Here is a 13,604-nt window from a genome sequence, read left to right as displayed (position 1 = left end):
TCAGTGAAGAAAACCTTATTATTTGTCAAATGACTGCTTGAACCAGAATCTATACACCATATATGCTTTGCAGATGGGCCTGTACTGGCATTATATGCACCTTCAACACATGCAGAATCTTCCTTTACAGCTGTATTAAACCTTTGATGACTATTCTGCTTTTTAAGCTGACTCATTCTTGCTTTCTAAATTCTGCAGTCTGCTTTACGGTGGCCAGGCTTTTTACAGACAAAACATTCACGAGTTTCTCTTAGATTACTCTTATATTTAGGGAAATCCTGTGTCTTTAATGCTGTTTCTGCTCTGGATTCATTACTGCTGCTTACATGCTTCATGTTTCTCTTGAATTCATTGACAAGTTTGCCTTTAACATACTCCAGTGTCAGCAGTGCATCTGCATCTGGTCGTGCATCTAGTGCAGTCACTAGTGTGTCATGACTTTCTGGAAGACCACTTAATAGAAGTGCAGCAACATGAAAATCTTTAATTTTTTCTCCAATACCCCTGAGACACTCCACAATCTCTAGGGTGTTTCTTATATAGTCCTGCATATTCTGTCCATCACTTAGCTTAGACTGATACAGCTTTCTCAAGAGATAAAGCTTATTGCTGAGATTTGATCTTTCATGCACTTTCAGTATCTCATCCCACATCTCATTTGCAGTTGCACACTTGCATATATGCACAATCTGATTATCATCTACACTGAGGGAGATTGTGCTTTCTGATCCTTCTCTAGCCAATCATCTGGTAATGGATGAGGCACTTGTTCCTGAGTATATTTCCACGTACCTTTTCTCATGAGGAGCATTTTCACCTTGAATTTCCAGGAGTGGTAGTTCTGGTTAGTGGGGCTTGGCACTGAGAGCTTGACAGGATTGATGCTAGTGGACATCTTCTCTGCTTCTCTGTGCTGCTTTTGCTTTGTCACTCTGGGCCTATAACCTGTTGGCAGTGGATTACTCAAAATACTCTCCAAGCGTGTGACAGCAGAACTTGTTTATTCAGAAACAATCAGGAATAATATGCTTAATAGATCAGGAATAAATCATTTGTGTGTCTTTATCTGTGCATCATCTACAGCAGGCTGCTTCTCACATACATGCCTCTGGAAGCTTTTTTGTAGTTCTAACTTTATGAACAGCATACAAATTTAGCAACTGAACACTCATAGACAGGAATGGAGTTGTTGTACTAAACATATTCCAACAATGAACATTCAAATAAGCAAAGGAAGCCTCAAATAATAGTCATTAAATGGGTTCATACTTTTGAAAATCCATTTTTTATATGGCATAAAAAGACATTTTGATTTAATAATGAAGGGTCCCCTGTCTTGATCATCATCTCTGGACCTGGGTTCAAATTATTTACATAGGTAGATTGTTGCCTTGGTAGAATGGAACCAGCATGTTTTTTTACTACGCAGACAACCTAATGATTTGAATGAGCAATATTAGACTTATTGCTGGGGTTTACAACAGGGGTAATATTTAAAGCGGTTGTCCCCTTTCAACTATTTTTTGCTTCTAGGCTCAGTGAAATGTAAGAAAACAAACTGAGCTTAATCTACTCTCTCTATATTCAGTGCTGTCACTCCTAACACTGACTCAGTCTGTGTTGATTAGCTGCAGAGGCACAGCCAATCGCTGAGCTCAACAGCCTATGGCATGTACATCACCTTTGTCACTGAGTTCAATGATTAGCTGCAGTGCTGTCAATGTAACATCAGCTCTACCAATGAGACCACCCATTTAATGATCAGATTGTAGTCAAGAAACTTGTCTAACAAATAAGGTTTGTCCAAATGGAAGAAGCTGTTCAACTTTAAAATAAATGCTAATTATTCACATTAATAAAACTATGTATCACAATAGAGTAAGCAAGTAAGCTAAAAATATCACAAAAGTGTACATAAAAAAAAAGTAGCACAGATTTTGGGGAACTAAGGCTGGTTTCACATTTGCATTTGGAGGCGCAGCGGACGCTCGTCATGAAGCTCCGCCCCCTGCCACGCCTCCTCCAGTCAGCTCCGCCTATGGGCGCATGCCACTGCATGTGGCCTGCGTACCCTATCTTTAGTATTGGGTATGCAGGCCGTGTGCAGGTATGCTTTTGCTGCCGCATGCATCCTTTTGACGGTGCGGCAACATGCGCCAAACGCAACGCAAACCTAGGTTAAAAATGGCACAGGCACTTACCCTCATATTCATTATTTTCCAGCTCTGACATATGGTTCAGTTGAATGCAAATGTGCTCGAAAACTTTTAAAATGCTAACAATATTTCTTACAATGGATAAAATCTGATACAATCTACACTAGTTCAGATCAGACATAAACAAGCAAAAAAGTCACCATAAATTATTGTGATACAATTTTCTAATACTTTAGAATTAGTTTGATACACAAATTGATTTGAAATTTCTATCAGTATCAATAAGGGAGTCTGTAACGTCCGAAATGTAAACTGAATTAATTAAATAGCTATGTAGGTGATTTAACACTATACATTTCAAATATGCAAATGAGGGGGTTCTGGGGCACCATTGGCTTAGCCAAGAATTTTATAAACGATTATGCCTTCTTCAATTTGCATACTGAGCAGTTTCTTTACTCTGATTGATAGCAATCACTTGGCTAGTGCAAAGCGCTGCTTGAAACCTAACCGCGGCGCTGTGCATGCACATTGACTATAAAGGAGTCAATGACGTGCACACAGTATGGGGCGGTTTCCCTGTTCATCATCACTCAGAAGTGTAGTGAGCAGCTTCAGATGGGAGGAGCAATCATTTTTGTGCTCATTCTTTCTTCAGTATGTCATAGAGTAGGATTGCACTTAAGAAAAGAGGCTCACTAATTCAGAGCATGGGAAGCTCCAGTTTGGGCATTACTAGCGAAACGCCACCTAATTAATTGTGAGGCACAGGGTGAGAAGCAATTTTTACAAAAGTGATCATTTATTTTAAAGGTCTTTCTCTCTCAGCAGAAATTATGTACTTTGACAACATAAATAGCTAATTTTGTAATTATTTTATTGTTATACTGGATTCAAGAGACAAAAGAGATATGTAACAATTATTTTTAAAGGAGTTATCCAACCCTGAGGACGTTTTTTAGCAAACGGTGAATAGGGTACACAATACAAGGATTCAGCTTTACTTGCCAGTTCTAGTGGTCTTCTTAAGACAGCAAGTATGTTCTTGGCATAGATCTGATCTCAGCCACTTCTTAATAGATTCTATTGAACAATTCGGTGGAGATCCTAATTGTATTTTGTCCACAAGTATGTGAATTACATACTTATAGTCTGATAATGACTGCTGGAACCAGCAAACAGAGCTGAATCCTTGCACTGAGAACATTACTCACATTACTTGGCATGTTGCAGAACTTGCTGAAAATTTCCTCGAGGGAGGACAATCCCTTCATTTTTGACCAGGATAATGAGCACTCAGAAGTGAGCTTGATAACATTTGATCTCGCAGCCAGATGTTCTGATAAATAGGTAGTGAAATATCAGCAGAAGAGATAGTTGTTAGGGTTAGCAGATTGCACTAAATAAAAATTAATAATAAAGTGCAATTGCAACCCGGGGTCCACCGTGCAGAGATGTATAACTGCTGCTAGTAAGCAGTGATGGAACATACAGTGAGCGATTTCTTGTACACACAGAGTTAACACCACTCAGTGTGAACAGGGCGCTGAGTTCCAAGCTCTGTTGCTCCACAACCTGCAGACAGAGTGGCAGAGTACCCACACTCACACTATAACATACGTGATACTAACGCACCGCTGAGAACCTTTTATATGTTAGGCTCCACCCCAAACACTCACGCCCAGCCGGCCGTGACATCGCCCGCAGGCCAATCCGAAGCTGCCACATCAACAGAGCAGCTGACGTCCGAGCACCAATGAGAGGACGCCACATCACAGACATGCTCAGTGAGGTGATTTCTGGACATAGTCTCCAGAGCACAAGACTGCACATATGCATCACTGGTTACCATAGACTTGGCTGAAGAGCCAGCAGCAACCAAACATATACCATGAGCCTGAGAAAGACTCTGGGTCCGAGGTCTGTGCAGAGCAGTAGCAGCCGAGCGAGAATGAGAGACCGCAGCACCAGACCATGCCTGGGATCTATCCCGCGCAGCAGAGAATCCCAGCGTCTAACAATAGTACCAAAGTTTGAGTTGGAGTAAATTTTTAAATCCATGTTATTTTAAATTGTGTTTATTTTCATTTCTACAGGTCCACCAACTACTTCAGGCCCAGGTAACAATAGCTATATTTCATTTTGTAGGATTATGAAATTAAATATTTAGCTAAATTCTGTAAGCTGTTGGTAAAATATTGTGATATATGTAATATTATAATAGTCCAACATTAGACTCATATATGCCATCTGAATACAGAGGCCTGTTGCAGGTGCTTGCTTTAGGGACTCGAATCTTTCCTCTGTTTCTGCATTAGACAATATCTAATTTTTTCAAATGTTGCAGCTGATTGCTATGGTTTCAAGCAGGGAACAGTTACAGGAATTGTCCCCTTCCAGTTACTTTTTGCTTACAGGCAAAGTTATATGTAAAATATGAAACTGAGCTTAGATTACCCTCCACAGGTGCAGCCACTCCACCACTGCCTCAGTTTCTGTTGATCCATTGCAGTGGTGCAGTCAATCACTAAGCCCGGCGGCTTTTACCGTCTGAGCAGATGCGCTCAATGATTTGCTGCAGCTTTAATATTCAGATTAAAGTCAAGATTAAAAAAAAAAAACATGAAAAGTGTACCTATGCATTGTGTCACTATAAGGGCCATTGGTTTATACCAGATTAATATCAATTTTTATGGTGAAGTCACTTTACTAAGGCTTTGTTTTATTAAAGGGAACCTGTCCGACCCAGGGCGTTTTTCAGTTAAAGAGCCACCTTCAGCAGCACAAAGGCTGCATTCTGTGAAGGTCGCTCTTCTTTTTCTGACCCCCAGTAATGCTGAAATATTGACTTTTATAATTAGCTCCTCATACCTATAATGTGTCTCACAGGTATGATATGTCCCCCTCTATCAGCCACCTTCCATCCGTCAATCATGCCTGTCTGGTGCCTTGGCGCCGTCCACGATCTGTCAATCATGATGCCCTGTGCGCAGCTGCCTCCTCACATAATACACTGCGGGGGGGGGATCTGGGGCCTCCACAACGTGCAGGTGCAATAGCCTGATGTCGATTCTCGTGCATGCCCGAGAACACTTGTCACAGCGCAGGCGTCAGGATTCAAATCAAGAGAAGGCAGCTACGCACGGGGCATCATGATTGATAGATCGTGGGCAGCGCCGAGGCACCGGACAGGCATGATTGACGGATGGTAGGCGGCTGATAGAGGGGGACACGTCATACCTGTGAGACACATTACAGGTATGAGGAGCTAATTATAAAAGTCGATATTTCAGCGTTACTGGGGGTCAGAAAAAGAAGAGCCACCTTCACAGAATGCAGCCTTAGTGCTGCTGAAGGTGGCTCTTTAACTGAAAAACGCCCTGGGGGGTGACAGGTTCCCTTTAAAGAGCTTGAAGAAGGTTGGATACAGTCCTAGAAGACCATGAGTCACACATGTTTTCTCACGGTAATTGGACGCTTTGCAGTATTGCAATTCACATCAAATTTATTCCATGCAAATCAACTTTTTAGAAACAATTTGTCCAACCTGGCAAATTTGAATTTCAAAAGATGAGTTCATCTCTAGTGTTTTTTTGCAAAATTCTCAGATCTACCTGAATAAGCTATATAAAAGTTGATACACTAAGCATACAGATTATACTGTGTGTCGCTGGGTGCGTCACTGCTTACAGACAAGTATCCTCTTGTACAAGATCGCATGGCCACAACTATCACATCCAATGTCAATTAATAGTGCTATTTACATTTTAACGTTTAAAATAAATGTGAAAAAATAGCACTATTACAAAAAGTGATAAAAAACTAATAATAAGACTATTGTAAATAAATACAGCTACTAACAAGAGTTTTTTTATTTTTATCTTGTCATCTTTTCTATCTTCTCTAGGCCACTTTACAACAGGTACTTTCCATATGATTTTTCCTTTCTCATCGTTGTAGAAAGAATTTGTGTTGAATATTTCTTCATTTGTTTCAGATTCACCATACACAAACTGTGGCGGCCTGTTGACTCAAATGAGTGGGAACATAACAAGTCCATTCTATCCAAATCGTTACCCTGATAATTCTCACTGTATTTGGGACATCCGTGTACCAGCAGGCTATTACATACAACTATTTTTCCTTCATTTTGAGTAAGTTGTTTAGTATTTAAATCCATTAGTTATTTTACAAACTACTTTGTCAAAGAATAATGCTTTAGATACTTGTTATTGTGAGCCAGATGCTAAGACAAACACAATAATCAGTCATTGGTATGGGTGCTACAATCTTAGTCTTTAAAGCAGATTCCCATTTCTATTTTGCAATCTGAATGGAGAGCATTCATTCTCACCAACATGTTCCTTTAAACTCAACAAAAATTTTACTTAAAAAAATTCAGTCTTGAGGGCTAATAAATAATACAAAACGTTACTTAGTATATTTGAGATTAAAGAAAATTCAAAAAATGAAAAAACCTTGTAAATAGCTTAATGCAGAATACATTTCACTTGATTCCTACAAATCGGTCTGTGGTCCATTTAAAAAAAGAGATCCCACTTTTTTCTTTTACCATTAATGGAGCTGTGTGGGGGCTTGTTTTTTTCATGGCAAGTTTATAACTTTACTTCTAAAGTTTTGAGATGTGCACTATGCTTTGATCAATTCTTATTGCATCTTTTAACATTATTGCGTTCACTTAAAAAACGCAATTGGGATATTTTGATTTCTTTTCTTATTACAGCCCTTATGGAAAAGCCTTACTGCGCATGCGCCGGTTAACTAGGCCCCGGAACACAGCAAAATACTTCCGGGGCTTAATTAACCTGCGCATGCGCAGTCAGGCTTTTCGGCTTTTCGCGTGCGCGAGCCAAGAATGCTTAGCGCACGTGCAAAAGATGGCGGACACCTACTCTTATTCATGAAAAAACTGCAGACGGCGGCCAAGGATGGGGAGGCGTCAAAGATCAGAAATACCACCCATCGGACCGGACAGACCTCATTTAAATAGCCCATCAAAAGTAGGTGACAGATTCCCTTTATCTTTCAAAAATGTGAATGATTTGACATTTTTTATATTTATTTATATATTTTACAGTTTTTACTTCATTTGTTATGGGATTGAACCTGCAATTGATACAACAGTATTACTTTATATAGTGATAATAACAGTATTGTATGATGCCCAGTTACAGAAGATATCCCATTGGGCCTTCAGCCAACACCCATCAGTCACTGTGCCGGCTGTATTGTAGCTCTTACAAATAAGTCAGTGATTGAGAGTGGTATTTAAAAGGATAGCTGTACCGATTGACAGGCATGATGATCATGAATGTCAGAGGCAGACCACTGGTATATAATAATAATGCATCTTCCCAGTGTGGAGCAGGCTCTGCTTCTGAGCACGCTCGAAAGTCCCTGACATGCTCCATGAAGTATTGGTACTTTATGGAGAGTGAAGAAGTTAGATCAAATCAAAACACCTGAAAAAGAAACTTTAACATGATACATGCATCAAATTTAATATACAGTAACTATAATCATAAAAACAATCATAAAAAATAATTAATATAATTATGAATTCAGCAGAGAAGGGAAAAAACATTAACAATAGCGATACAATTATAGGTGCTGCACAAGGACAAAGAAAACTGTGGCTGAGGTTGCACAAATCAATCTGCTCTTCTCTATTAGTTACCCTATTCCCTCACACCTCCTTCAGTAATATTCTGCAGATGTCAGATGTCACTGCTAACCTAAATACAATATTTAATCTTTTCTTCTGATAGTTTTCCTTTCTATTTCTACTCTTTTTTAATTTCTTTCCTCTTCTCTTTCAATACAGCCTGACAAAAGATGAGCAGATTTGGCTTTCGTGACCAACTCAATGCTGATGACACCCAATTATTTACATTGTTTCCTGGTATCAGCCGCACACTACTACAAAATACAAGGGATTGTCTGTCCTCTGTTGTCTTTAATATGATTTCCTTGCTCTCTTTGAAACAGAATCTTTCAAAAACTGAACTTCTACTGGCAGAACGTTCTGTAACTCCCTATATAGAATCCCTCACTCATGTCACCTGCACCTTAAACTTATTTCTAGAATCTGATCTTTTCTTACCTTTGAAACTTGAAAAATTCTGACTGGTGCTCTGAATTATTCTAAAGCTTCCTTTACACTTGCCGTGTTTTTGCGTGCTGTTTTTGCACGAAGTCAAAGCACAGGCATTGGCATTTAAATTCTGAAGTCATCAGTGCACATGCTCACTGGCTTCCATCGGTTCCCCATGATGGTTTCCATGGCAGCCGGGGTAGTGCTGAAGCCCCTTGGTCACCACCAGCTTGGTGCTCCTTTTGAAGCTCATCCATAAACAGAGACTTACACTTTATTCTGCAATACTTTTGTATTGCAGTACATAGTATAAGCAATGATTGATCAAAGGTTCAAATTCCCTAGGAGGGCTAAAAAGTAAAGTAAAAGTATAAAAAAAATGTAAAAAAAAATACTGCCAGCTTTAAAATGATAAATAATAATAATAAATATAAATGTACATTGAATATGGGTGTACATCCCAGCTTCATATCCTTTGCGCACATGCTCCAGAACCCCTGAGAGTCAGAGTGACGAGCGGGAAGACAGTGACGTGCATAGCGGTTGGGCTCACAAACTGTCTTGTAGTCACTGACTCTCATTGGCTTCAGGGCATGCGCACATAGGATATGAAGCTGGGATGTACCCTCAAAATCAGTGCGCATGCCCAGAAACCTTTCCATTGCACAAGCGTGGGAGTTTGCAACGACATAGGGAGCAGTGAAGGGAAGGAATTATAATGTGATGGGTGTGTAGAATTTGAAAAAGGCATTGACTGAAAAGCTAAAAATCCTCACCCCTATGACTGAAACAGAAGGTATGTGTGGCAATCATCAATGTATAAAAAGTGATTTTTGTGGCAAATACTGGGACACTTTGCTTGAGATAAACATTTTAGTGATGCAATGTGCATCAATAACAAGACATTGGGGGCAGTTTGATAGCAAAAAGGACATGACAGTTTTCCTTTAAATCAAATTCTAAAATTATTTCAAACATACATTAAACGTTTTAAAAAAATCAAAATGCCAAATCTACTGTTTTTCAATGACTGCAGTTAGTTCTCCCAAAATATAAAATAAAAAGTGACCAATATGTTGCATGTACTCCAAAATGTTATCAATAAAAATGTCAGCTTAGCACATAGAACATAATCCCTAACACAAGTCTGTGCACGGAAACTAAAACGTTTCGGGTCTTGGAAAATGGCAACACAAACAACATTTTTTTGATTTTCAAATGCCATAATTTTATTATACCATTGAAATATATAACAGAATTATCTAATGTTCATTATAATTACCTGTAGAATCATGTTGCCAGGTTATTTTTTTACTGCATAATGAATGACGTAAAAACAAAGCTTTGAAATGCAATGGAGGTTTTGCAGTTTTCAAAAATTTCATCCCACTTCGATTTTTTTGCAGTTTATCAGTAATATGGTAAAGTTGATGCCCATGATGGAAACATCAAAAAAGTTATAACTCTTGGAACAAGTAGAGGGAAAAATTCAATAACCAAAAAAAGTTTGGTTCCAAAAGGGTTAATGTGATTTTAATGTGATTTTGGTTTCATTCTAATTACAGTTACCTTTTCTTCTATTTAAACAGCTTAGAAACTCATCCACAATGTGCCTTCGACTGGGTGACTATTTATGATGGGATTCCTCAGTATTCTCCTGCAATCGCAAGGCTTTGTAATGGCAACAGCACGAACACCACTTTTCACTCATCCTCTAATATTATGGGCATTGAATTCAGAACTGACTTTAGTGTACAAAGGAATGGCTTTTTCGCAGTCTTTTCATCAGTATATGGTCAGTATTAAATCTAAAGAATATTAATGAAGATCCACAAACATGAAAATGTTCTCAGCATTATGTAGAGATCGAGCTCTGACATAAATGTTTGTCTAGACTCTATGAAAACAAACCTTTGCTGTATACCACTTTGTCATTATGGAAGATATATTTTTATATTGATCCTTTATCTGCTCATAATGGAATTAGGGCTAGAACAAATATTTATGAAAGTGTCAGTTCACTAGAAATCTATAACTTATGAATATAAGGTGTCAGATCCACTATTTGTAATCCTCTAAAAAATCATAGTATGTTCTATAAAGTATTAATTTACAGATGAGAACTTGTTTTAAAATTTTTCAGCCATGATTGTTTTCTAACAGAGCCAACAAAGCACAGTGCATTGACTAGAACACAGAGTATTTAACGTGCTGTGGGTTTTATTATCCATAGCTTGTTTCCTGAATGTTTGTATGAGCATATGAAACCTTAACATTAACTCTGCTATTTATCTTTAATCAATTTCATTATTAACTGTATCACAGTAGGGTAGGCAGGTATGTAAAAACATGCTACAAAGCTGCAATATTTAGAAATTTTCCCACATAAGTTTTTTTCTCTTAAATATTGTGCTGAAGATACATAGAACCTGCAGAAGGTCAAACCAGGCATACATGAGCAAAAAAAGTCACAGATGCAAAACTTAGACTGTGAAATACAGACGTGTGAGTTCAGACTAATAGATGTCACCTAATCCCCAACTTTAAATCCAGTAAGAACTAAGGAAATCAGAAGTTGACTAAATCATTAATTGCTTGCCAGAAACTTAGCTTAATTCACCAATTGTAGTGCCTTGGACTTCTATCTTAAAGGAAAATATTTTTTGCCCCCCAAAGAGCCATTGCTACTTAAAGAGAATCTGTCACCTCGTTTTTGGCATATGAGATGCGGCCACCGCCATCAGGGGATTATCTACAGCATTATGTGCGGACCGGGTCTGATGGGTGTCGCGATCCGGGCCCGGTGCCTCCCATCTTCTAGTGATGACGTCCTCCTCCTTGCTTCTGTTGCGGCTCCTGTGCAGGTGTAATTATCTTCCCTGTTGAGGGCAGAGCAGAGTACTGCAGTGCGCAGGTGCCGGACCAGGACCGCGACCACCAATCGGACCAGGCCGCCCCCTGGGTGAGTATAAAATAACTCATTTTTCTTATCTTTCAGGTTACATCGGGGGCTTATCTACAGCTTTACAGAATGCTGTAGATAAGCCCCTGATGGCGGTGGCCGCATCTCATATGCCAAAAATGAGGTGACAGATTCCCTTTGTAATAGTTCTAGTCCTGCTGGATTCATGTAAGTGAGCTATCAGGTACCACAACATTCGGACAGGTTCTGTTTTAGGCGTTAGTGTCTATGCTAATACTGAAGTAATTTTCTCCGTACATACCTGCAAAACTGCAGGAGACATTCAGGAGGGATTCCTAATTCAGATTTAATTTGCTGTTGCTCAGATTTATTGTGTGTTAAAGCTAGCACTCACTATAATCCTACTGTTGGCTAGAAGGTAAGGGAAATATAAAGAAAACATAGCGTGAATAAATATTTTGACTTTGAATTGCAGTGTTAATTTACATTTTAAATTGTTATCATTTTTTTTCTTTTAACAGATCATGCTACCTCTCCTCCAGGTAACACCCCAGTATAATGTCTTGATTTTTAGACAAAAACACTATGAAGTTATACTTCTAAAGATTATACTTTTTAATAGATATTCATAGAGTAACTGAACGCTTCACACTCCTCCTGGTATATTGCACATAGGTTGTGGTCTCAGCACCTGGACCCCCGCAGATATGTGGGCAATCAAAACGCTATGATAAACATGAAAAATTAGATACAAAGTGTATGTTACTCTTTAAATTGTAAATTATTGTTTCAATAGTGCATTATTTTATAAAGTGTCTTTGTAAGAAATCACAAATAAATGTCCATTGTATTCATCATCAACCATAACTGTTGCATAGAGACTTTAAAAAATGGTAATTCATATATGGCTTGAGTTCTTACCATGCAACATTTAAGTATACAGTGGCCCATGGCTTAACAAGAGGCTAAACAATGTAGGAATGTTACTCACTTGGGAGTGCAATGAAGCATCACAGGAACCATTTCTATTTAACCCCTTCACTCTGAAGCCTGTTTTCACCTTCCTGACCAGGCCAAATTTTACAATTCTGACCACTGTCACTTTATGTGGTGCGAGGTAGCACTGTCATTCAGTTAGGGGATCCTCGCTAGGCAGCGAATAAACCACATCCGGCACCGGGTTTTCATAAACCATAACATAGTCCATGCGGTTTATTCAGCAGCATAAACCCACAGAAGCAACATAAACTTCATATAACAGCATAGCGTCCATTATAGAGCTTCACTCTGGTTATCCTTATATCACCCAGGTTATGCAAATGTCCATTACACAGGCTCTTCAGCCTCAGTGTTATCTCACCCACGTCAGGGTCACTCACGGTTCCTTCACCATCATGCGGCAGACGTCCATTCCCTCCAGGGAATTCTCAGGCACGTGCAGCCATTAACACAACGTTCACTTGCTGTCAGAAGGCAGCCCCATCTCACTCAGACAGGACCATCCACACTGGACCAACCAGGTCCCAGCATTCACCCCCATGTGACCTACCCTGGCCACATTTTATGGTCCATAACCACGCCCACCGGGTCACATGACTGACCTCATCACAGGTCCTTCAAGCCTTTACCCACTCTTTACAATAGTGCTTTAAACACACCCTCTGGGTGGGTTTGTAGGTAATCAGGCCGCCCATCTCTCTAGTTACCTGGAGACTTCTTCCTTACACATTGAAACAACACCTCAGCAGTATCACTGCTGATCAACACATAAGTCTCCATCCCAAAGCCACCCACTTTGAGATACATAACGTCCATTCATTATTCTGCCATTCATCCTTTCTCCTGGGACATCCACACAGCACCCCCTAGCGGACTCAGTGGTTACTACACCACATACCTCCCCCTCTGTTTAAACTTGTGGGGTTGAACACACACCAGGGTCACACCAGGTCCCTGGTTACACCAGGGTCTCGCTACCGGGCACTCACTACACCTTGCCCCACAGGTCGAGAGAACCGTCTCCATCTGTCATACTGCCTCGTTCCTACGTTAGACGTCCCCCGCCTCCAGCGGACAGAATATCGGTCATTGGCTTTGACCCTCCAGTCACGGTCTGTCTGCGTCGTCAGACACTGGTTAGCCACCATCCATTCTAAATCTAAGCGTCTTGTAACAAATGGTACCCCACCACATCTAAGTTTACCTTTCAGTGCATTAACCTCACAGTTCTTTGCATCTGCTGTCTCTATAGCAACCTCCAGTTCACACTGTAATTTACGGTGCAACGTATTGGCACGTTGAGCCTCTTTCTCTGCTTCTTCCACCTGGCGTTTCAACTGTTTCAGATGCACATCATTTCCCTCCGCCAGGTCTTGGTACTGCTCAGAATTACGCCTTTCATCATCCATTT

The 13,604-nt window shown here is 39.8% G+C and overlaps 1 protein-coding gene across 14 annotated transcripts in view; it reads left to right on the top strand.

Annotated features, from left to right (window-relative positions):
- LOC141072913 (scavenger receptor cysteine-rich domain-containing protein DMBT1-like) overlaps window positions 1-13,604 on the top strand; it is a 490,185-nt gene that overhangs the window by 335,275 nt on the left and 141,306 nt on the right. For 12 of the 14 annotated variants that reach the window (XM_073560164.1, XM_073560162.1, XM_073560161.1 and 9 more), the window contains 5 exons: window positions 4,253-4,276; window positions 6,064-6,078; window positions 6,154-6,310; window positions 9,861-10,066; window positions 11,716-11,736. In XM_073560164.1, coding sequence (XP_073416265.1) covers window positions 4,253-4,276; window positions 6,064-6,078; window positions 6,154-6,310; window positions 9,861-10,066; window positions 11,716-11,736 — 423 coding nt within the window. The remainder of the gene's footprint in view (window positions 1-4,252; window positions 4,277-6,063; window positions 6,079-6,153; window positions 6,311-9,860; window positions 10,067-11,715; window positions 11,737-13,604) is intronic. The other 2 variants (XM_073560156.1, XM_073560168.1) reach the window with 2 other exon arrangements.

The sequence above is a fragment of the Dendrobates tinctorius genome, unplaced genomic scaffold (genome assembly GCF_039654945.1).
Source record: "Dendrobates tinctorius isolate UK_male_01 unplaced genomic scaffold, ASM3965494v1 ptg000293l, whole genome shotgun sequence".
Classification (NCBI taxonomy): domain Eukaryota; kingdom Metazoa; phylum Chordata; class Amphibia; order Anura; family Dendrobatidae; genus Dendrobates; species Dendrobates tinctorius.
Note: the sequence above shows the minus strand (reverse complement) of the source record. Positions and strands in the feature narration are given on the sequence as shown.